This window comes from Oncorhynchus kisutch, linkage group LG13, assembly GCF_002021735.2.
Source record: "Oncorhynchus kisutch isolate 150728-3 linkage group LG13, Okis_V2, whole genome shotgun sequence".
NCBI classification, from domain to species: Eukaryota; Metazoa; Chordata; class Actinopteri; order Salmoniformes; family Salmonidae; genus Oncorhynchus; species Oncorhynchus kisutch.
The window spans coordinates 69503888-69525689 of NC_034186.2; the positions used below are offsets into that span (position 1 = coordinate 69503888).

Here is a 21802-nt window from a genome sequence, read left to right on the forward strand (position 1 = left end):
TAAAAGGCCTTTTGCAATTATGTTACCACAGCTGAAAACTGTTGTGCTCATTCAAATATAAACTGGCCTTCTTTAGACTAGTTGAGTATCTGGAGCATCAGCATTTGTGGGTTCGATTACAGGCTCAAAATGGCCAGAAACAAATAACTTTCTTCTGAAACGCGCCAGTCGATTCTTGTTCTGGAAAATGAAGGCTATTCCATGCGAGAAATTGTCAAGAAACTGAAGATCTCGTGCAATGCTGTGTACTACTCCCTTCACAGAACTGTGCAAACTGGATCTAACCAGAATAGAAAGAGTGGGAGGCCCTGGTGCACAACTGAGCAAGAGGACAAGTACATTAGTGTCTAGTTTGAGAAAAACACCTCACAAGTCCTCAACTGGCAGCTTAATTTAATAGTACCCGCAAAACACCAGTCTAAACGTTAACAGTGAAGAGGCGACTCAGGGATGCTGGCCATAAAAAAAAAAATCTGCCTTTCCAACTTCAATAGTAATTTACAATATTAACAATGTTTACACTGTGTTTCTGATCAATTTGATGCCATTTTAAATGGACAAAAAAAAATTGCTTTTGTTTCAAAAACAAGGAAATTTCTAAGTGACAAAACTTTTGAATGGTAGTGTATATCCCGAATACAAAGAGTTATGTTTGGGGCAAATCCAACAACACTGAGTAACACTTCATGTTTTCAAGCATCATGGGTATGCTTGTCATTTGGATAGAGCTTGGGAGTATTTTGGGGGGGGGGGGGGCAAAATGGAAGAGAGCTAAGCACAGTCAAAATCCTAGAGGATAACCTGCTTCAGTCTGCTTTCCAACAGACACTGGGAGACAAATTCACCATTCAGCAGGACAATAACCTAAAACACAAGACCAAATATACACTGGAGTTGCTTACCAAGATGACATTGAATATTCCTGAGTGGCTTAGTGACAGTTTTAAATTAAAATAGACTTGAAAACCTATGGCAAGACTTGGAAATGGCTGTCCAGTAATGATCAACAACCAACTTGAAAGAGCTTGAAGAATTTTGAAAATAATAATGTGCAAATATTGTACAATACAGATGTGGAAACCTCATTAGGGACTTACCAAGAAAGACTCGCAGTTGTAATCCCTACCGAAGGTGATTATAACATGAATTTACTCAGGGGTGTGAATATACATATGTAAATGAGATATTTCTGTACAAACATTTCTAAAAATAGGTTTTCACGTTGTCATCATGGGGTATTGTGTATAGATTTTAGTTTATATTTAATCCATTTTTAATTCAGGCTGTAACAAAATATGGAATTACTAATATCACCAGTATCACACTGACTTATAAAACATTCCATATTCTTGTCACTTGGCACTTTAAGTGAAAATTGGCAGGTGAAAACAGCTGGTAAAGAAATACATTGTAAAAATACAACCAACTATTCTACTTCTGTTCCAATTCTAATTCCCTCAGTTCATTTGGTATGTCTGTCTGTCTAACAGAAGATGTGATCTCACATCATAGCAATGGTGGAGATTTGGCAAATACTGTACCACTTAAAAACAAAGTGCATCTTCAAAATATACATCTTCCATTATTTACACTGGGAGAATATTAATCAAACCAGTGGAACATGACATGATTGATGGAGGTGCAGGAGTCTTGCTGCTTCTCGGAGCCTTTGAGAACCAGGGTTGCATCAGTACAGCATAAAAACATTGAAAAATCGAATCCAAAACCCATTTGAAATCATTCATCTGAGCAGTAGCTAGCCCCATGCAGGCCCTCAGTGGGTGTCGGAGGCTGGTTGAGGCTGGCTAGATGGATGGATAGCTCTGGTCATCATGGGGGGACTCGTCCTCAATCAGACTCAATGTTCCATATTCCTTATTTTTGTCTTGTTCTGTCAGACCCCCAAACTGTCTACCCGCTGTCCCTCCCCCTCCCCCATGTTCCATCATCATCAAACCCCCGTGTTCTTGCGGATCCAGTCTCTCAGCTTGGTGACACGCGAGTAGACGCCGGGCTTGTTCCGACGAGCGCAGCCCTCACCCCAGCTCACGATGCCTGCCTGGAACCACATCCCACTTTCCTCGAAGCACACCAGGGGACCCCCCGAGTCTCCCTTGTGATGAGAGCAACAGAGGACAGAGACATTACATTGGGCACAAAGGAAACGTGTTTAGGAGTGTTTTAAGATGCAGGTGTCTGCCATATGTTTCTGTTTATAATTGCAAGTTTTTGCATTGTGTGTGTGTGTGTAGTATGTAGCCTGCCATGCGTATCCCTCCCACCTGACAGGCGTCAACACCTCCAGACAGGAAGCCGGAGCAGAGCATCCTGGATGTGACCTGACCCTCGGTGACCACGTTACACACCGTGTCGTTAATGATCTTCACCTCTGCCTTCTGCAGCAGCCGTGCTATGGCACCTGACCGCCACGAGAAAGAGAGGACACGTGGTTATAACTAGCAGGAGACGTCCTTCATGTCCACTAGCTACTGCCTACAACCCAGGTGCTAATGAGTTGGCTTTGGGTTGGCTAATGGGCAGTTAAGAGATCCCTCAAGAGAAATAGGGAGAGAGAGGGATGAGGTCTGGTATGAAATATGGGTGTGGAGGAAGGTGTAATGGAAGAGGGATGATAGGAAAAATATGTGGGAGAGATGAAGGGAACAAGAGGAATGACATGATGAGAGAGATGAGGAAAATATTAGGATGAAAGATGAGGGAGAAGGAATGGGAACGGGGTGACAGAAGACAGGGACGTCATGAGAGATGAAGGGAGACAGAGCGGGATGTCATGAATGGGAGAGATGAGGGTTGAGAATGAAAATGGGGAGCGGGTGAGGGAAGACGGACGTCAGGAGTAGAGGGATGAAGGGAAGAGAAGGATGCCATGGCGATGAAGGGAAAGACACCATGATGGGAGAGATGAGAGAGGGATGAAGAGGGAGGGATGGAGAGAAAGCGCGAGGAATGTCAAGATGAGGGAAGCGCAAAATGCCAAGAAGAAAGAGATATATAAAAGGTGTGTGTGTGTGTATATATATATATATATATATATATATATATATATATATATATATATATATATATATATATATATATATATATATACATATATACACACACACACATATACATACACACCTCACAGAGGAGTTATATAACACACCTGACGGAGTCAAATACTATGCCAAATGGTTAGTATGCGAGGTGAGCTGATTCAGCACTTTCTTCAACTATCCCACTGTCTCCTGGCTCCTTTCCTTTCAAACAAAATCAAGTGCAGCTCGAGCATATGGAAATACTTGACCTAATGCAGTATTTGACCCAAGTCTGCCGTATGAGAACAGTAGTGCTGGTCTAAATGAGACCCTTAATACTAAATCAAACACAGCTCAACTATCTTAAAGTATTCAACATGTATGACCTAGGGATGGGCATGAGTAATTGAGTACTCGAACGGATGTCAAAAATCGATCTTTAACCAGAGATTGGCGGTAGTGTGCATCTCTCTCCATGTACACTCTCCCGACAATTTGTGCTCAATCATTGTTTTCATGGTGTGAATTGTTTGTGAAAGTTTATGAATTCCCCGCTATATCTCAAAAGTATCACCAGCAGTAAATGTAGGCTCCCGTTAATCATTGCAATTTCCCCATTAATCTAGAATGTTTGGTTACGGTCATTTCTGTTAATTCAATGTTTTAGTCCGGCACACCATTCTCCTTCTTGTAGTGGAGACGAAGTTGTGGTTTATTAATCATATTTACCAGTTTTATGTCAACATGTCTGGTATCTCTGTCTTGTCAGTATTGCTCGAGTGCGCACAGATGTGGATTACTTAGGCCGAACACCGGGATAGGTGGTGGAGTTTAAACCCTTTCACCTGCGTTTTATGTTGGAAGTCGTGTTTTTTCTCCAATGGAGTGATCAGGGTTGAGCAACTATATCCTTCACAGAAAATACATTTGCACAACACATTCATCAGGAAATAGTTTCATTTTCATCAGATGACATGCGAAGTACAACACTATTCGGCTAGCAGCCACACAATTAAATGAGCTTCCAATGAGCAAGGTAATTTTTTGCAAAAGTGATGCATTGCCATCATATACATTTCTAGTGTTGTTTATCAGCTCCATTTCTTAATCAAATGTTTTATTTGAAGTTAATCTTGCATTTTACCAGAGAAAAGGAAGCTACGAGAAAAGTAGCTACAGATCAGTCAGAGTGCTGTCTGCTGATAGAATGCCAGTTGGTGAATTCTCAGAGTGAAGAAGCAGTCTAATGCCGAGCATTTAGATCTGTGTTTAGAAAACGCAGTAAGATTATTTCCTTATGCGTTTTCTCTTTTATATTTTGCCACTGCTAGGTGAAGCCAGAGCCGAGCAGGTAATACAGCTCATTATGGTTTCAAATTAATGATTCTAAAATGGCACTTGGTTTTTTATTGACTGAATATACTAGGCTATATAGAGCATGTTATCTGTGAAGGTTATGATAAATTAGGCGTTTTTGCACGCCGTTGGCATGTAGATAAACATGCACATATTTTCCTCAAGTGTGTTCTAATATACTTTTTAAAACTTGAATACTCTAGTACAAAAAAAGAATAATGAGAGTACTCTTAACAGTAAAAACATTTCAAATGACCATGCCTAGTATGACCGAGTTCTGTAGCATAAATAGAAGTAAATGTATGTTAACTTTGACCCCATGCACTAAATCAATTGCAACATTAGCATTTGGAACTATTCAACATATGTATTGTATATGACCTAGGTCTATAAGAACAACAGTGTAACTATATGATCGCCCACCTCCTTCGCGGAGAGTGCCCCAGCCTGTAACCCAACAGGACATGCCAGCAGGGAAGAGGTGGGAGCGTGCGGGTAGGCAGATGGGGTGGATGGTGTTGGTGAACTCCAGTGGCTGGCTCAGCTCCAGCAGGGCGATGTCGTAGTCATAGGTCATCTGGTTGTAGTCTGGGTGGGTGATAATGGTCTTCACCGAGCTTCTCTGAACAGTATCCTGCTTATACTGGTCCTGCATGCCACTGTACGTCTGCCAGTTGGAGGCCACGTGGTTTCTAGAGGCGGTGTGAGTGAGAGAAAGAGAGCATGGGATGTTAACATTATTCAGTTATTCTGCTGGCCTCTCTGCCTTTGAAATTTCACTTGAAAGTGTTTTTTTTTTTTTACAAAGTACAGGAGTGGATAGAATTGATTGTGGGCATGTTAACCAGCCTACAGGGCCAAGGGCTGGCAGTCTTATCTGAAAGGGGCCAGTGTGGGGGCAGGCTTTTGCTCCGGCCAAAGCAGCAACACACCCAATTCAAATAATGAACTAATTAGTCTTTAATAAAGACTCAATTGATTGAATCGGCCGTGTAAGATTGAGCCTAAGATTGCCTACTGCTGCTATAGGATATGAGCCTGAGCTACTCCTATAGAGCCTCTGCACAGCATAAGAGAATGCTGTCTGTAAACACAAAGGAAGCCATTTCTCTTCCAAGCTGACTGTGTGATTGTGAGAGGAACCAATGCTAGCAGCAGAGCTCTGTAAATCTCTGTACTGTTCATGAAACTGCCGCAGTGCACAGCTACATCATCCCCTACAGTGGCTGGCTCTAAATGGAAAAGACCACATCCATCCCAACACAGCGGTGCCAGATCACATTCTAGTGCAGGGATAGTGCTCCACCTACTGGCAGCCCAGCTAATTACACCCAGTATATACACACTATAAAGCTGCTTCGATGTAAATGTGGCCCTGAAGCATCTCTTCTAAACAGTATAATCAAGGGGTATTTTCTCAGTCCTTGTGCGGTGGATCAAAACTCCTGTGTTGTGTAAAGCACCGTTTACCCATCATACTCACAGGGCTCTGTTCAAGCCGCATTGAGGAAATTCAGCTTTACAGCGTGATTGAAATGTAAAGGCAATGTTTCCACTTTAGTGGAGAACGCATTCATGGTAAACGCTGCACATGTTGGCTCAATACCTTTACATTTCTATTGTGGAACCTGGAACTCTTCAGCTTTACAGAATGAAGAGCCCCTTTGTTCATGTAATACTAACAGGATCCCTAAAACGATGTCCTCTGGAATAATGAATAATAATAATAACGAGAATGAGGCACCAACAAACTAAGTTAACTCAGTGAAGTAGATGAAAGACAGCAGAGTGGCCATAAAACTACCCCCGAGCATGGGAAAGGTAAAAAAAAGAAAAAGAAAGATGTTTGAAAGCAGAGTAGAGGGAGGAGGGAGATATCAGTGGCTTCAGAAGCAGAGATGGGACGATCTGTCTGTGAATCAGAAACCAGAAGAGGTGCGAGGGGTGCCATGTACACATACAGGGCTGGAGATCTTGAAAGAAGCTTCAGTACGGTAAAGAAGTCATAAACTACCCACAGGCATGACGGGATAGACAGACCCAAAAAAGAGGCATAGAGAACAAAAGAGAGGCGGAGGGAGGGATGAAGGGAGGACATTTGAAACAATAGGAAGGACAACCTGCAGAGAGGCAGGAGGAGCAGAGAGGAAGGAAGGAGGAGCAGGGAGGAAGGAAGGAAGGAAGAGTAAGGAAGGAAGAGCAGTGTTGTGTATGTGGAACTCACTCAGGGCTGATGGTCTTGAAGCAGTGGGCGGCAGACAGGAGCCAGCGGTTGGAGATGATTGACGCGCCACACACATGCCCACGGGTCTGGAAGTGCAGGCTCACCTGCCAGGGCCACTCCCCCAGCTGCGCATTCTCCCCGCCCACAATACGGTTAAGCTTGTATGGCCGGATGCCACAGTCTATTGGAAGGTATGTCGGAGAGGAAGAGTGAGACGAGCGTTAATGAACAGAGAGAAGAGAAGGAGAAAATAACTTCAACTTGACACCGCAGCCTTGGCGCTGAACCGCACGGCTCGTTGAAATTATAATAAGGTACCGACATTTGCTTATCAAAAAAACACTACCAGACCCCGAGGCTTGTAGGAAAGGAAAAACACAAAAATATTCAAACAGATGTCAATAGTTCTCCAAAGAAGAATGAAATAAATAAAAGTGCTGGACGGAGGCCCTCCGGCTTGTTTGGTGCTCTGTAGACGAGTAGCCAGTCATACGTTATCCCAGCCCCACTACTCTGCTGTCCTGTAGCTCACTGTTAGGAGTGACAATGATACATTTACAACTGGTTTCATGTGCTAGTCAAGGTTTTCGCATCAAACAGGAGTTCTAAAACTACATGCAAACTCATGGATGTTTTTACAAAGACAGAGAGAGAGATGCCCAGAGAATAGGAAGCGAGTGAAGACGTAAATGAGGAGGAGGAATGAAAGAGCTTGATGTTGGGTTGTCTTGTCTTACCGCAGCCCTCCTCATCTGATTCGTCGGTGCAGTCTTTGACCCGGTCACACTCAGCGTTCACCTTGTTCACACACGCCTCGTTCTTACACTTAAAGCTGAAGTCAGAGCAGATACCAGGAGCTGCACAGAGAGAGACGTGGATAAAAATGTAAAATAAAAAGTCAAAACCCACGAAGAGTTCATAAGACAACACGTTTCTGATATTAAAAAACAATCCCATTTTTCATAAACCTATTTCAGTGCTAGGCCAGGTTTGATGAAAAAGACACTCCAATCAGTCAGGCATTAGAATGCAGTGCACCATACATAGTGATGGTGCTGTGGTTAACATTGACTGGCTGTATTGATTGAGATGGTTTAGTCTAACATCCCACTTTATCCACAAAACTGAGATTAAAAAGGAGTGACAGGCTTTTAATGTGAGGAAAAGTGTGTGCAGTAGCATAAACATAGCTAATGTATGTCAAAAGAGAGGTGTGTCCTGTCACGTAATGAGTGAATCTGGTGTGTGTTGACTTACAGATGGTACAGGAAGCCTCGTCACTCCCGTCTACACAGTCCATCTTAGTGTCACACACCACATCCTGAGGCAAACAGGTCCCGTCGCCACACCTCCACTCATTCTTAGCACAGCCTGGCAAAGGGGGGAGGAGAGAGAAAGAGACATTTTTACTGATGTGGTCAGACTGGATGCTTGCTCTCCCTCCATCTCTCCCCTGCTCTGTGTTTTAAAAGGCTGAATGCGTTATACATGATTAAGAGTCTAGACGGAGGCTGAGAAAATTGGGCAAGGCTTCCAACAAGCCACATTACTGATAAAGTAATGACCACACACAGCCGAGCTAGGAGCCAGTGTCCACCGATTAGTGCCTTTAATGTTAGCACAATTAGCATGGCATTAGCGGTCCGTATAGCCCGCAGACTGGCATTACATAGATAGTCGGCCAGACCCTCTCTAGGAGGCTACTCACTGCAGTGCTTCTCATCACTCTCGTCACCGCAGTCGTTGACACGGTCGCACACCCAGTACTTGGGCTTGCACATCCCGTTGTCACAGGCAAACTGGTCCTTTTCACATTCTGAAAATAGCAAGAGGAAATGTCCAGTGTGTCAGAGGCTTCTATCACCCAGACATGCACACACACAGGATTGTGAGGGGGGTGAGAAGTATGTGAAGGGAGGGATGAAGGGGCAGTGAGGGAGGGTTGAAAGGACGGTGAGGGAGGGTTGAAGGGGAGGTGAGGGAGGGTTGAAGGGGCGGTGAGGGAGGGTTGAAGGGGCGGTGAGGGAGGGTTGAAGGGGCAGTGAGGAAGGGTTGAAGGGGCAGTGAGGAAGAGTTGAAGGGCAGTGAGGGAGGGTTGAAGGGGCAGTGAGGGAGGGTTGAAGGGGAAAGTGAGGGAGGGTTGAAGGGGCAGTGAGGGAGGGTTGAAGGGGAAGTGAGGAAGAGTTGAAGGGGCAGTAAGGAAGAGTTGAAGGGGCAGTGAGGAAGGAATGAAGGGGCAGTGAGGAAGGGTTGAAGGGAGAGTGAGGGAGGGTTGAAGGGGAGGTGAGGAAGGGTTGAAGGTGCAGTGAGGAAGGGTTGAAGGGGCAGTGAGGGAGGTTTGAAGGGGCAGTGAGGGAGGTTTGAAGGGGCAGTGAGGGAGGTTTGAAGGGGCAGTGAGGGAGGTTTGAAGGGGCAGTGAGGGAGGTTTGAAGGGGCAGTGAGGAAGGGTTGAAGGGGCAGTGAGGAAGGGTTGAAGGGGCAGTGAGGAAGGGTTGAAGGGGAAGTGAGGAAGGGGCAGTGAGGGAGGGTTGAAGGGGCAGTGAGGGAGGGTTGAAGGGGCAGTGAGGGAGGGTTGAAGGGAGAGTGAGGGAGGGTTGAAGGGGCAGTGAGGAAGGGTTGAAGGGGAAGTGAGGAAGGGTTGAAGGGGCAGTGAGGAAGGGTTGAAGGGGCAGTGAGGGAGGGTTGAAGGGGAAGTGAGGAAGAGTTGAAGGGTGGTGAGGGAGGGTTGAAGGGAGAAGCGAGGTAGGGAGGGGTGAACGCGAAGTGAGGGAAAAAGAGGGAGGGGAGTGAGGTAGGGGTGAGGCCAAGCAAGGCCAGAATCTACTTACTGCAGTTCATTTCATCACTCATGTCCCCACAGTCATTCCAGCCATCACAATGCAGCTCCTTCTTGATACAGAACCCAGAGCCACAGGCAAACTGGTTGGGGCAAGCTGCACACAGTAACAGAATGGAGGGAATGAGGAAGGAAGGAGGGAGAGAGGGAGACAGGGGGACGAGGCGAATGAGAGTGAGCGATGAGAGAGAGCAAGTGACAGAAGGCGTGTGAGGGAATGACAGTGTATTTCCGGCCCATCCGTCTTGTTGCAATCTGCTCGTCCCTATTGATCAAAGCAATTAGAAATCCATTATGGCCCAAACTCTGAAAGAGCAGCACTACAGAGGGTAGAGGGGACGAGGAGAGTGGAGGGGACAGACAGAGACTAGAAGTGCTCCTGACTGATAAAACAGACGATGAACACACTCTCATGGTGATTGGTGGACCTGTGATGTCAGAGCTGCAGTCTGTAAACCTCCATCATTGAACAGTCTCTGGCTGAGTGTCAGTCAGTGTGCCACTGGGTTTGGGGCACTAGTTCAGTTGTAATCGTCACTAAAACTCTGTCATATAGCAACTTTCACTTGAATAGCACCACCACTCCCATATCAGTTGCCATGGAGATTAAGAGGAGTTTGAAAACAGCACCATAAAATGGTAACACCTTCATAGGACGTTTCATACAATCCAGAGTCATATATAACACCAGAGAGAAACCACTCACGGTTGGAAGGATCGTATGCGTTGTACTGAGCCTGGAAGCCTTTGTCTGTGAAGGACTCATCAGAGTGGAACATCACAGCCAGAGAGCTGGTGGTACTGGTAAGGGCCAGAGAAGACAGCTCCCCACAGTACCTGAAACAAAGCACACAAAGTTTATTTGAGTGGAAATACTGACATTGTATGTTAATGGGATGTCATGGTTTAAAGCAGAGGACACATTTCCTTCATCCTGTGATAATCAATAAAGTCATACTGTTCTATAGAGCTCCAGTAAGTAGAGGACAATTCTTACTTGGTGCCCATGACCTCTATGTAGTCTTTGTGACACACCCTGAGGTCCACTCTCGGCTCCTTCATACGGAACATGGTGAACTTCACACGTACCTGCTTCCCTGCAGGGACCTGAGACAGGGTTGTGTTCACGTGAGTCTTAAGTTGGAAAATGCCACCACTTTCCCCTATGCCCTGCTCCTTAGATGTACGCACTTGTTCCTTCCTCCTCATAGTTTCTAAATAAATGGTGTACAAAATATAGTGGTCCCTCAAGCCTGCTTAAACCAATTCGATGATTTGTAATCCACAAGGGGAACGGGACCAAGTGGGAGGTGTAGGGAATTGGAATTCAAACTACAATAACTGTGAGAGAACACCTAACCCACCTCCTCCCCCAAGACACAAAACCTTAAGGACTGCTGCTGCAATAGGACATATGAAGATGGAAGAGGTACTGAACAGCCTGGCTGACATTCTGCAGCCTCAGCATTCCCCTCATACAGAGCTATGGATGGTGCAGGAAAGAGAGGACAAGAGAGAGGGACCAGAGAGCGAAGGGGTAAATAGAGAGGTAGCAGAGAGAGGGGGTAACAGAAGGGGCTATGATGCAGGATCACCAACCTCGATGGTCCACTTGCAGTCCAGGGCTGGGGGATAGAAGCTGGGGTAATGGGGAGAGCTGAAGTTCCCCTGAGCATCACTCAGGACTCCTCCACAACTTTTGGCTAAAATGGGGTCATTAGAGTGTTCATCATGTTAACTTAGTGAAATATGGACTGTTTGACTGGTATTGTCGTTATACATCTTGGTAAGGGGATGACTGTGTGATGTTATCTTACATGTTGTTAGGGGGATGATTGAGTACTCTGCACTGAAGCCGGGCCTCTGGACAGCGCTGTCGGTGATGAGGTTGATGAGCATGATGTTACTGGACGACACCACCTCCAGGGGATTGCTGGGAGGCCTCTGACCACACTTGCTATAGGATGCGATTCATACAGGGAATTGAGACGTCAATCAATGTCAGGGCTGGGCAACACTGGTCAAGGTGTGATACTTCAATTCATTCACTGACAGAATGTGGTGCAGGCATGAAAGGCATAAACCATCAGTATACCATCTACACTTTGTTGTTAGAGTGACAGAGTACACTTTTAATAAAACACATGAATCAGAAACCCAAAGAAGCCCATTAAATACATTTGAAATGTCTAAATAACTGTTGAGCACCCACACATCAAAACGCATTAAGTCAACCTTTTAAGGTGAGCAAGAGCAGCACTACATCTACCTGCAAGAGCAGCACTACATCTACCTGCAGCAACGTAATGCCATTAGAAACTATTGCATTAAGGCTCTCAAACCTGGTGTCACCTTGGATAAAGCTGATCGGCTGAGCAGCAATATAAAAATCTCATGCAGCGCCTGGCTACCCGCATTTGTTGGACGAAGGGTTTGGAACTTGAAATTGCCTGCAGTGTAGCCCCCACTGATTTGCACTCAGGTTGCCACAGTGGGGGAGAGAGAGAGTGAGAGAGACGGACGCCCACAGAGTCCACAACAGACAACCAACCACAATTACACACAGCAGCATGGCTGCTGGGTGGCACCCCTGGTAGATTGGAAAAGAGAGGTCCTTCTGAGCCAACTCAATCTCACTGAAGGTCCCCAATGTTAACAATGAAAGACGACATGCTGGGCTAAAATGCACCAGGATCCCAACAAGTGGCTAAAATCACCAATGATGTATTGGGAATGAAGTCCTCGGCATTCGCAACACTTCAAAACGACCGTTTTCTCCCACATTTTTCTATTCCCACTGTGGGCCTTAGCCAAATACAAAGTGATGTTCCGGTCCCTCCTGGAAAACTACATGACACACTTGTACTTTCTTTCCTCATTAAGTAAGCATATGTTGGTACTGGTAGTATGCATGTCTTGGTTAGACCCTACATTAATAAAAGGTTGTAAACAAGTGGGATACACTGAGTGTACAAAACATTATGAACACCATCCTAATATTGAGTTGTACCGCCCACTTTTGCCCACAGATGTTGGCCCATGTTGACTCCAATGCTTCCCACAGTCGTGTCAAGTTGACTGGATGTTCTTTGGGTGGTGGGCCATTCTTGATACACACAAGTAACTGTTGAACGTGAAAAACCCAGCAGCGTTGCAGTTCTTGACACAGTCAAACCCAGTGCGCCTGGCACCAACTACCATACCCCGTTCAAAGGCACTTAAATCTTTTGTCCTGTCCATTCACCAAATGAATGACACACACAATCCATATTTCACTTTGCTTAAAAATCATTCTTTAACCTGTCTATGTATCTTGGTAAGATGAAGAATATATTATTTATTGTGCTAAAAGAAAGCAAGTTTGAAGTTGACTTCCTGCTTCCTTTTCCCCCACTGTTAAAATAACCTTATCGATTGGAAACAAACCCGCATTCTCGCAGCACAACAACCTATCAATTACACTTAGCCTAGACACCAGGTAACCACCTTCGATTGAACAAAGCCAATATGTCTCACACAAATTTGCAATCTTACAACTTAATTCACTTGTCTGTGTATCACTGTTGATATTAAGATGGAGTTTGTCACAGATTTCCTTGGGCTGTGGAGAATAGTGGCATTATGACAAACATTGGCCTGATTCAGCCTCTCTCATGACCATCCCTGTACTAGAGTCTTTGGCTCCATGAAATGCACTAATAAAAAAATCAATGCATTATTAATATTATTTATCTATCATCATCATCACAGTAGTGGTTGTGAGAGCACTCACTGAGTGATGGCCTGGGACTCATCCGGGCTGAGGGAGTCATATATGGACACAAAGTCATCGGAGCAGTCGTCCTCTATGTGAAAGTGGGAGAAGCGGACTGAGATGGCGTTCTGTTCCGGGGCTCTGATCTGCCACTGGCAGCGGGACTGGGCCGGGTACTGATCTGGAAAGCCTGGAGACTGGAAGCTCTGAGCTAAAGTGTTAGCCTCCAACCGGAAGAAACACTCGTAATCTGACGGGCAGGAAACAGCATAACAGATTACATTAGTAGATGTACAGACATACAGGTACAGTAGCCCAACAAGGCTGTGGGTTTTCCCTGGTCAGCTCACATGCTAAGGAAGAACTTTAGTCCCAAAAGTGCAAACGCCAAGGCAGATAACTTAGTGGAAAAAAGAGCTGTGTGTATGGCATCAATCAAAATGTAATATCATGGTGAGGAGAAATGTACACATCTTATACCACATCTACTACACTGTTCATCATCCAGTGTCATCTGTTGATGCAATGTCAACTATCAACTCTCATCTGAAATTAAATGTAACATGCACAAAATCGTTTGAGGATTACGCATCAACACAGAGGGTAAAAAAAGACAAGTGAAATAGGCCAACATCCATTTTTATTCAGTAGTCCGCTCATGTACTATATAGCCAGGGCTCTCAATCTCTTCATGAATGGAGCAGCAGCAGCATTATGTATCAAGCGGGGCAGGCATTCGTCACAGAATGGCAGCAGCGGGGTGAACATCTAGCGGGCTGGAAAATTACAGCGGCGTGTGATTGAAACGGGAGACAGTGGGTTTACTCACCGGCTCTGGGGTTCCTGGCCATCCTGGGGTCTGTGCCTGGAGAGAGGGGAGGGGGCAGAAGAGTGGTGGAGTAAGCAGGGGAGGGAGAAGAGGGAGAAGGAGGAGAGAGAGAAAGGGAAAATGAGAGATAAGGGGGAGGGTTAAGAGAGTGTTACCTTACTGAGAGGCTGATAGAGTTTGATGCACAGGTGTATAATATTTGGGTTGCACTTTTACTGTTCCAATTCACCGTACACACTGCTGTTGAAAGAGCTGCCAATGGAGTATTTTTTACCCCCCCCCCCCCCCCCCCCCCCCATTGCCCCACGGAGCCCAGGGATAAATCTCCATCTGACAACCACATCAAACCATATAAACAGAAATCATTTTAAAAGAGAGCAAAACCACTAAGTCATATAGGGTGACCTTTTTGCAATGCAATGTGAAGTAGACAGGAGCTAGAATAATGATAATGGCTAGAGCCAGGCAGCTAAAGGGCAGCCCAGGGGCCAACTACTATAACGTCATTAGAGGACCCAAACTACATAAAGTGTCCAATCACTGATACAATACAAACAGAGTGGCGTCCCTTATACCTTCACGTTATCTTATTAGGGCATGTCAGAGACATCTAGCTGGCATAGAACAGCCATTAATGCAGAAATCATATCAGATATGAATGCTTATGGAAGATGACAGAGGGGGCTTTCTTCAGACAATACATTTGTCTTCATTAAACATAACCCTTTAGTTGAGGGGAGGCCAACCCTGCATCTGGAGAGCTACTGGGTGCACAGGCTTTTGATCCAACTCTGTTGCCCCTCATTCAGCTGATCAAGGTCCTGGTGAGCAGCCAATTAATAGAATGAAGGTTTTGGATTTGGGTTGAAGTGGAAGCTTGCAGGACTCAGAGTAACTCTCCAGGTGGGTGGGTCACTGCTTGCTTAGTTTAAACCCTAAGCATCTTAGGGTTTAACCCCTTGCCCCAGAGACTAGACCCCCTGGTTTGGTCTTGAGTGGGTTGTACTAACTACTAACTCACGTGAGGCAGTGACTTCGCTGATGTGGAGGCTCTGGCCGGAGCGTTTGCCCTGCTCCCTAATGCCGTTCCACAGCACCTCCAGGACCCGCTCCTCAGAGAACTCTGGCAGTATCTCCAGGTCCGCTGCCGGGATGTCAAACTGGGTCCAGTAGTAGGCCAGCACCCCCTCACTGGAGAGAGAGGGGGACTTGAAGGAAGGAGTAGAAGACCAAACTATGCTGACTGAGGCCTTCATTGATCACTCACAGTCATGCACTTCAACATTTATATTGTGCAGGTTTGACCAAACATCTCCTCAGGAACAGCTGGTGTTTTGAGTTGCTGCAATGGACGTTCCATTGTCCAAATCACACTTGTCCCATAAGCATTTTCAAAGATTCATATTATGTAATAAACAAAGTGATCTCATGACTAGCTTTATGGCCAACTGTACATTACCAACATGCAGAAACTCCACATCCCAGAACACTCTCCTACCTGAAGGCGGTCACCACAGATGTGGTGTAGTACTTGGAGAGGAACTCAACTTGTTTGTAGTTGCTCTTAAGCTGGTGAAAAAAAGCCAACATAAAAATTAGCATTCACTAGGTTACCTGACAACCCATTTGCTGTTACCATGGCGAAGATATGACCTCAGAGTTCAGCCGAATCCTCCATATAAGGTTTAATTGATCAAGGTTACCATGGTGTTGGGAGTGCTCCAGGTATTGGCCAGTTCGATACCAAGAAAAGCTTGTCTGCGAGTCTGCAATAAGGCCCCTGAGAACAAGTGTGTATGCTTGCATTCCAACTGCCTGCATGCCATGAATAACAGGGTTTTCATTGGAGATCCCATGGTGGACGAGTGCTTTCAGCTACAGATATGTGAAAGAAATGTAGAAAGAAACTGGATATCTAATCCTAGCATGTGTTGTTACTAATCATGCTGTCTATTCATATTGTGTGTGTGTGTTAAACTCCAGTTCAGACTGTGAATAAGAACGCATGTAGCGGACATGCAATTATCAGGCTGGTAAATGTTAAATCCAAAAAGGTACATTATAAAAGGCAGTGTAGCTGAACTCACCTCAGCTCCCTGAAACAGACTGAAGAGAATAGTGAACGATCTTCATCTGTATCGACTCTGATAAGACCACATTGAGAACCGAGAAATGGGTTGGAGACCTTTTCAATGGACCACAATGGAGAAAGTCCATTAACAATTCCAGAGGAGAGCAAAATGAGTGATCCACTGAAGTTGAACCCAGAAGTGTAGAATGTGATCAGGTGGCAGTTTGCAGAGCTCAGATGAGAGACACAGTGTCTCCTAAGTGTGGATTTCCTTATTCAAAGCTGTTTCTAAGCACAAATAACATATTCTACAGCAGGTAACAGCAGACTACCAAGTCGACCACACAGCACCTCCAACATACAGAGGTGCATTGTTCCCTCAAAAAAAAACAAAAAAAAAAAACTCTGTATTCTTTAGTCTTGCCAGTGGAGCCAATAGTGTGTTGGTTTCTGATTGGCTTTGTTAGTTCAGTTGTATATACTGTAGACCCAATCACCAACATATAATGACACTTTGCTCTACTGCATCTGCAATACATGGCCAGAGGAATAACTGAATCTACAGAGCAGAGCGAATAATGGTGGGGGTGTGTTCTGTCACATTAATGCTCATTGAACAGTCATCTAGAATTCCATTCAGACCACCTACCTTATATTGTCACTCATGCAGCCATACATTCTAAAGCAATGCCACACTGACCGGGGGTTTAGCAATAGCAGTTTATCATTGTCATGTTCCCAAGTGGCGATACACACATCTCCATAACTCCAATGAAAGGAAATGTTGTTCGAGGAAATAACAGAGTAACTAAATGATGTTCTCTCTTCCAGTCCACCCACACAAATATGCCTTTAGCAATCTCCTTCCACCAGGAGAAAAACATGCTGTGGCAGATAGCTACAACAAACAAGAGAGAGAAACTGAATCTCAGTCAGTTCTGAACTCTGACACCTGACTTAATACCATACCTGGCCTAAAGGGTATTGTGGGTGGAGGTTAACTTGGTAGAAGGGTATTGGGCCAGTCATCAACCTATCTATCAAAAGCTCAACTAATTTCAACTTTTGACGCAGGCAGGAAAATGATGGGAAATGACTGAGGTCTGTCTGTCATCTCATCACTTTTGTCTGTCACCATAGAAAAACAATAATGTCAATCGTTTTTTTTAACAGAACATCACCAGGATGTGGTATCTGAGCCTAAACCTGGGTCAAACTCACTATCTCTTCCAGGTCATCTGCCAGCTTTTGGAACTCTGTGCTGGTGGGGTCCTCCAGATTCTGGTTGTAGGGCACGTTGTCCAGTTTCATGTGCCCGCTATACACCCGCTGAGCTGGGACACGCTTCATACTTATGGTGGCCGCCGACTCCCTGCCTTTGACTGAGGGAAAGAGAGTGGGAGAAAGAGCAAGTCATTTAATAAAATTCTACATGCAACACCAATGCCTCCTCATAAACTTCCAGAGATGGTTAATAAAAAGAGAACAGGGATTTAGGAGAATTAGGAGTTTGTTTATCTTTTGATTATCTCTCTGTAAAAGCCTCTTTGATCAGGCTGTAGAGTGAGCGTGTGTGTGACTGTCAGGATGTTTCGTCTACTCTGCACCGCGCCACTTTACTCCCCTGAATTATTAACACCAACCAAATTAAGGCCTGTCAAACAGGTTATCAATGTCAAATTAAAAACTTCACACTTAATTTGGATATTTGTAACTCAAGTCTTTCCGGGTAGATTATAAAAAGCTGTTTGCCATTATTTACATTTCAGGTATCAATTTTATATTCAGACATTAGAAGAAACAAACCTCCCAGAATACTCCAGGCCAAACTGAGAGGGTTGGAAATTAGCAACATTCGTACAGTTGGAGTTATTGAGCCACTTTGGGGCATCCCTTGCATTTTCACTTAGACTGAGTGATAGTACCTAGTCTATGATTATTACATGCATTAGTCTCAGACTACATAGCAAAGTTGTACTCACTAACAAAGAGCCAGATGAGGATTCCCATCACGGCTGCCAAGACAAGCAGAGCGATGAGGACTCCCACTATCACTCCAGTCTTCTTCTTCGATGCCATCTTCTCTTTGTTATCCAGGAAGGTGACCTGCTCATGCCGCCCGTTCTGCCCCTAGGTAGACAGAGGCAGACAGACATAAAAAGAGGGAGATAAGTTCATTACTTACCTACAGTTATATGATGAGATTACTAATACTCAAGACGTAGGAGTACAATAACATATCCAGTGTAGTGTGTGAGTCACCTAACTTGGAGGACATGGAGATTGTTAGGAGATCATAGTGTTCAGTCTCTTCCTAAAATCATCCTGAAACTAAGTGCAAGACAGTAGCTATAGCCACCTCCAGACTCCAGTCTTACCATACGAGTTGAAAGTAATGACAGTGGACTTGTAAAAAGCTACAAAGGAAAAGCCTGTGACATCAACGAAGGCACTAGAAACAAAGTGTCAATTCTGTTACTGGCATCAGAAAGTTCCCATCGTCAACATTCGAACAGTAACAAAAAGCTAAATGAAAGCTAAAATTCTGTGGCTCGGCAACTAAAATCAAGTAGCAACCGCAGTTGCATTATCCCGAAGATGAACTGATCCAAATCACTGTTCTCATCAGGAAGGGTTATGTATCACTAGTATAAACTATGCCATACTTCTCATTTCACATTGGAGGCTAAAGCATTTAAAAAGACATGAACGCAGAGAGACAGAGGGGGAGATGTCCTTGAGGTGCTGCCATGGAAAGTTCAGTGTGTGTCTATCGGTGTAGTAGTCAGATGTGTGGTGTGTGTAGGTCAGCAGGGGAAAGACAGACAATTGCGTTGTTTGTGAAATTGACCGCCATCTTGATCATCACCCTGTATTAGACTTATGGTGAATTGCAAAGACGGATTCACAATAACCTGTCTGTTTTACATTACTTTTCATGTTTTTGTTTAGGGAGAATCACTGACAAGTTTAAACAGGCTCAGAACGAATCCTGACGTAAAAACAGGCCCAACCAGTTTAGTGACCTGAGAGCACAGACGTTGCACGGCAGAGAAGACTTCCATGGCGCTCTGTATATGCTTCACATTCATTAAGGAACAGCCAACGGTGAGCAAGTACTTGGTGACAACAACAATACTCCTTAGCCCCTGCCTCACCATGTCACTAAAACATCAACAAAACGAAGCAGCTGATTGTGGACTTCAGGAAACAGCAGAGGGAGCACGTCCCTATCCACATCGACGGGACAGCAGCGGAGAAGGTGAAAAGCTTTAAGTTTCTCGGCGTACACATCACTGACATTCTGAAATGGTCCACCCACAGACAGTGTGGTGAAGGCGCAACAGCCCCCAAGACCCACACATTTTTACAGATGCACAATTGAGAGCATCCTGTTGGGCTGTATCACTGCCTGGTATGGCAACTATACCGCCCACAAGCGCAGGGCTCTCCAGAGGGTGGTGTGGTCTGCACACACAATCTTTTTGTATCCAAATCCGTCTTTAAACTTCTTCACAACAGTATCTCGGACCTGCCTGGTGTGTTCCTTGTTCTTCATGATGCTCTCTGCGCTTTTAACGGACCTCTGAGACTATCACAGTGCAGGTGCATTTATACGGAGACTTGATTACACACAGGTGGATTGTATTTATCATCATTAGTCATTTAGGTCAACATTGGATCATTCAGAGATCCTCACTGAACTTCTGGAGAGAGTTTGCTGCACTGAAAGTAAAGGGGCTGAATCATTTTGCACGCCCAATTTTTCAGTTTTTGATTTGTTAAAAAAGTCGTTCCACTTCATGATTGTGTCCCACCTGTTGTTGATTCTTCACAAAAAAATACAGTTTTATATCTTTATGTTTGAAGCCTGAAATGTGGCAAAAGGTCGCAAAGTTCAAGGGGGCCGAATACTTTCGCAAGGCACTGTATATACACAGACATGTAAACAACTGTAATCAGTTGTTGTAAACAACTGTAATAATATTTACATACTGCTTTACTCATTTCATATATATATAGATATATATAGATATATATATATATATATATATATAGATATATATATATATATAGATATATATATATATAGATATATATATATATATAGATAGATAGATAGATAGATAGATAGATAGATAGATATATCTATCTATATACACACACACACCTTTATTTAACCAGGTACGCAAGTTGAGAACAAGTTCTCATTTACAATTGCGACCTGGCCAAGATAAAGCAAAGCAGTTCGACAGATACAACGACACAGAGTTACACATGGAGTAAAACAAACATAGTCAATAATACAGTATAAACAAGTCTATATACAATGTGAGCAAATGAGGTGAGATAAGGGAGGTAAAGGCAAAAAAAGGCCATGGTGGCAAAGTAAATACAATATAGCAAGTAAAACACTGGAATGGTAGATTTGCAATGCAAATTGCAGATGTGCAAAGTAGAAATAAAAATAATGGGGTGCAAAGGAGCAAAATAAATAAATAAAATACAGTAGGGAAAGAGGTAGTTGTTTGGGCTAAATTATAGGTGGGCTATGTACAGGTGCAGTAATCTGTGAGCTGCTCTGACAGTTGGTGCTTAAAGCTAGTGAGGGAGATAAGTGTTTCCAGTTTCAGAGATTTTTGTAGTTTGTTCCAGTCATTGGCAGCAGAGAACTGGAAGGAGAGGCAGCCAAAGAAAGAATTGGTTTTGGGGGTGACTAGAGAGATATACCTGCGTGTGCTGCAGGTGGGAGATGCTATGGTGACCAGCGAGCTGAGATAAGGGGGGACTTTACATAGCAGGGTCTTGTAGATGACATGAAGCCAGTGGGTTTGGCGACGAGTATGAAGCGAGGGCCAGCCAACGAGAGCGTACAGGTCGCAATGGTGGGTAGTATATGGGGCTTTGGTGACAAAACGGATTGCACTGTGATAGACTGCATCCAATTTGTTGAGTAGGGTATTGGAGGCTATTTTGTAAATGACATCGCCAAAGTCGAGGATTGGTAGGATGGTCAGTTTTACAAGGGTATGTTTGGCAGCATGAGTGAAGGATGCTTTGTTGCAAAATAGGAAGCCAATTCTAGATTTAACTTTGGATTGGAGATGTTTGATATGGGTCTGGAAGGAGAGTTTACAGTCTAACCAGACACCTAAGTATTTGTAGTTGTCCACGTATTCTAAGTCAGAGCCGTCCAGAGTAGTGATGTTGGACAGGCGGGCAGGTGCAGGTAGCGATCTGTTGAAGAGCACACATTGTCCAAAGAAGGGCCAGAAGTATACAGAATGGTGCCGTCTGCGTAGAGGTGGATCAGAGACTCACCAGCAGCAAGAGCGACCTCATTGATGTATACAGAGAAGAGAGTCGGTCCAAGAATTGAACCCTGTGGCACCCCTTAGAGACTGCCAGAGGTCTGGACAGCAGACCCTCCGATTTGTAGTTAGTGAACAAGGCGAGGCAATCATTTGAGAAACCAAGGCTGTAGAGTCTGCCGATGAGGATGTGGTGATTGACAGAGTCGAAAGCCTTGGCCAGATCAATGAATACGGCTGCACAGTATTGTTTCTTATCGATTTCTTATCGGTTAAGATATCGTTTAGGACCTTGAGCGTGGCTGAGGTGCACCCATGACCAGCTCTGAAACCAGATTGCATAGAAGAGAAGATATGGTGAGACTCTAAATGGTCGGTAATC

The 21802-nt window shown here is 44.5% G+C and overlaps 1 protein-coding gene across 3 annotated transcripts in view; it reads right to left on the reverse strand.

The window, feature by feature from the left end:
* Positions 1–716: 716 nt before the first annotated feature.
* st14 (ST14 transmembrane serine protease matriptase) overlaps positions 717–21802 on the reverse strand; it is a 34367-nt gene continuing 13281 nt past the window's right edge. For 2 of the 3 annotated variants that reach the window (XM_031837993.1, XM_031837994.1), the window contains 18 exons: positions 18091–18238; positions 17330–17490; positions 15536–15606; positions 15059–15228; positions 14038–14073; positions 13227–13458; positions 11272–11411; positions 11054–11157; positions 10452–10561; positions 10161–10291; positions 9447–9551; positions 8327–8434; positions 7876–7989; positions 7356–7475; positions 6619–6799; positions 4818–5086; positions 2283–2419; positions 717–2113 (listed from right to left, as the gene is read on the reverse strand). In XM_031837993.1, coding sequence (XP_031693853.1) covers positions 1952–2113; positions 2283–2419; positions 4818–5086; positions 6619–6799; positions 7356–7475; positions 7876–7989; positions 8327–8434; positions 9447–9551; positions 10161–10291; positions 10452–10561; positions 11054–11157; positions 11272–11411; positions 13227–13458; positions 14038–14073; positions 15059–15228; positions 15536–15606; positions 17330–17490; positions 18091–18238 — 2499 coding nt within the window. In that variant the 3' untranslated portion in view covers positions 717–1951. Of the gene's footprint in view, positions 2114–2282; positions 2420–4817; positions 5087–6618; positions 6800–7355; positions 7476–7875; positions 7990–8326; positions 8435–9446; positions 9552–10160; positions 10292–10451; positions 10562–11053; positions 11158–11271; positions 11412–13226; positions 13459–14037; positions 14074–15058; positions 15229–15535; positions 15607–17329; positions 17491–18090; positions 18239–18370; positions 18460–21802 lie in introns of those variants that run through there. The other variant, XM_031837995.1, reaches the window with a different exon arrangement.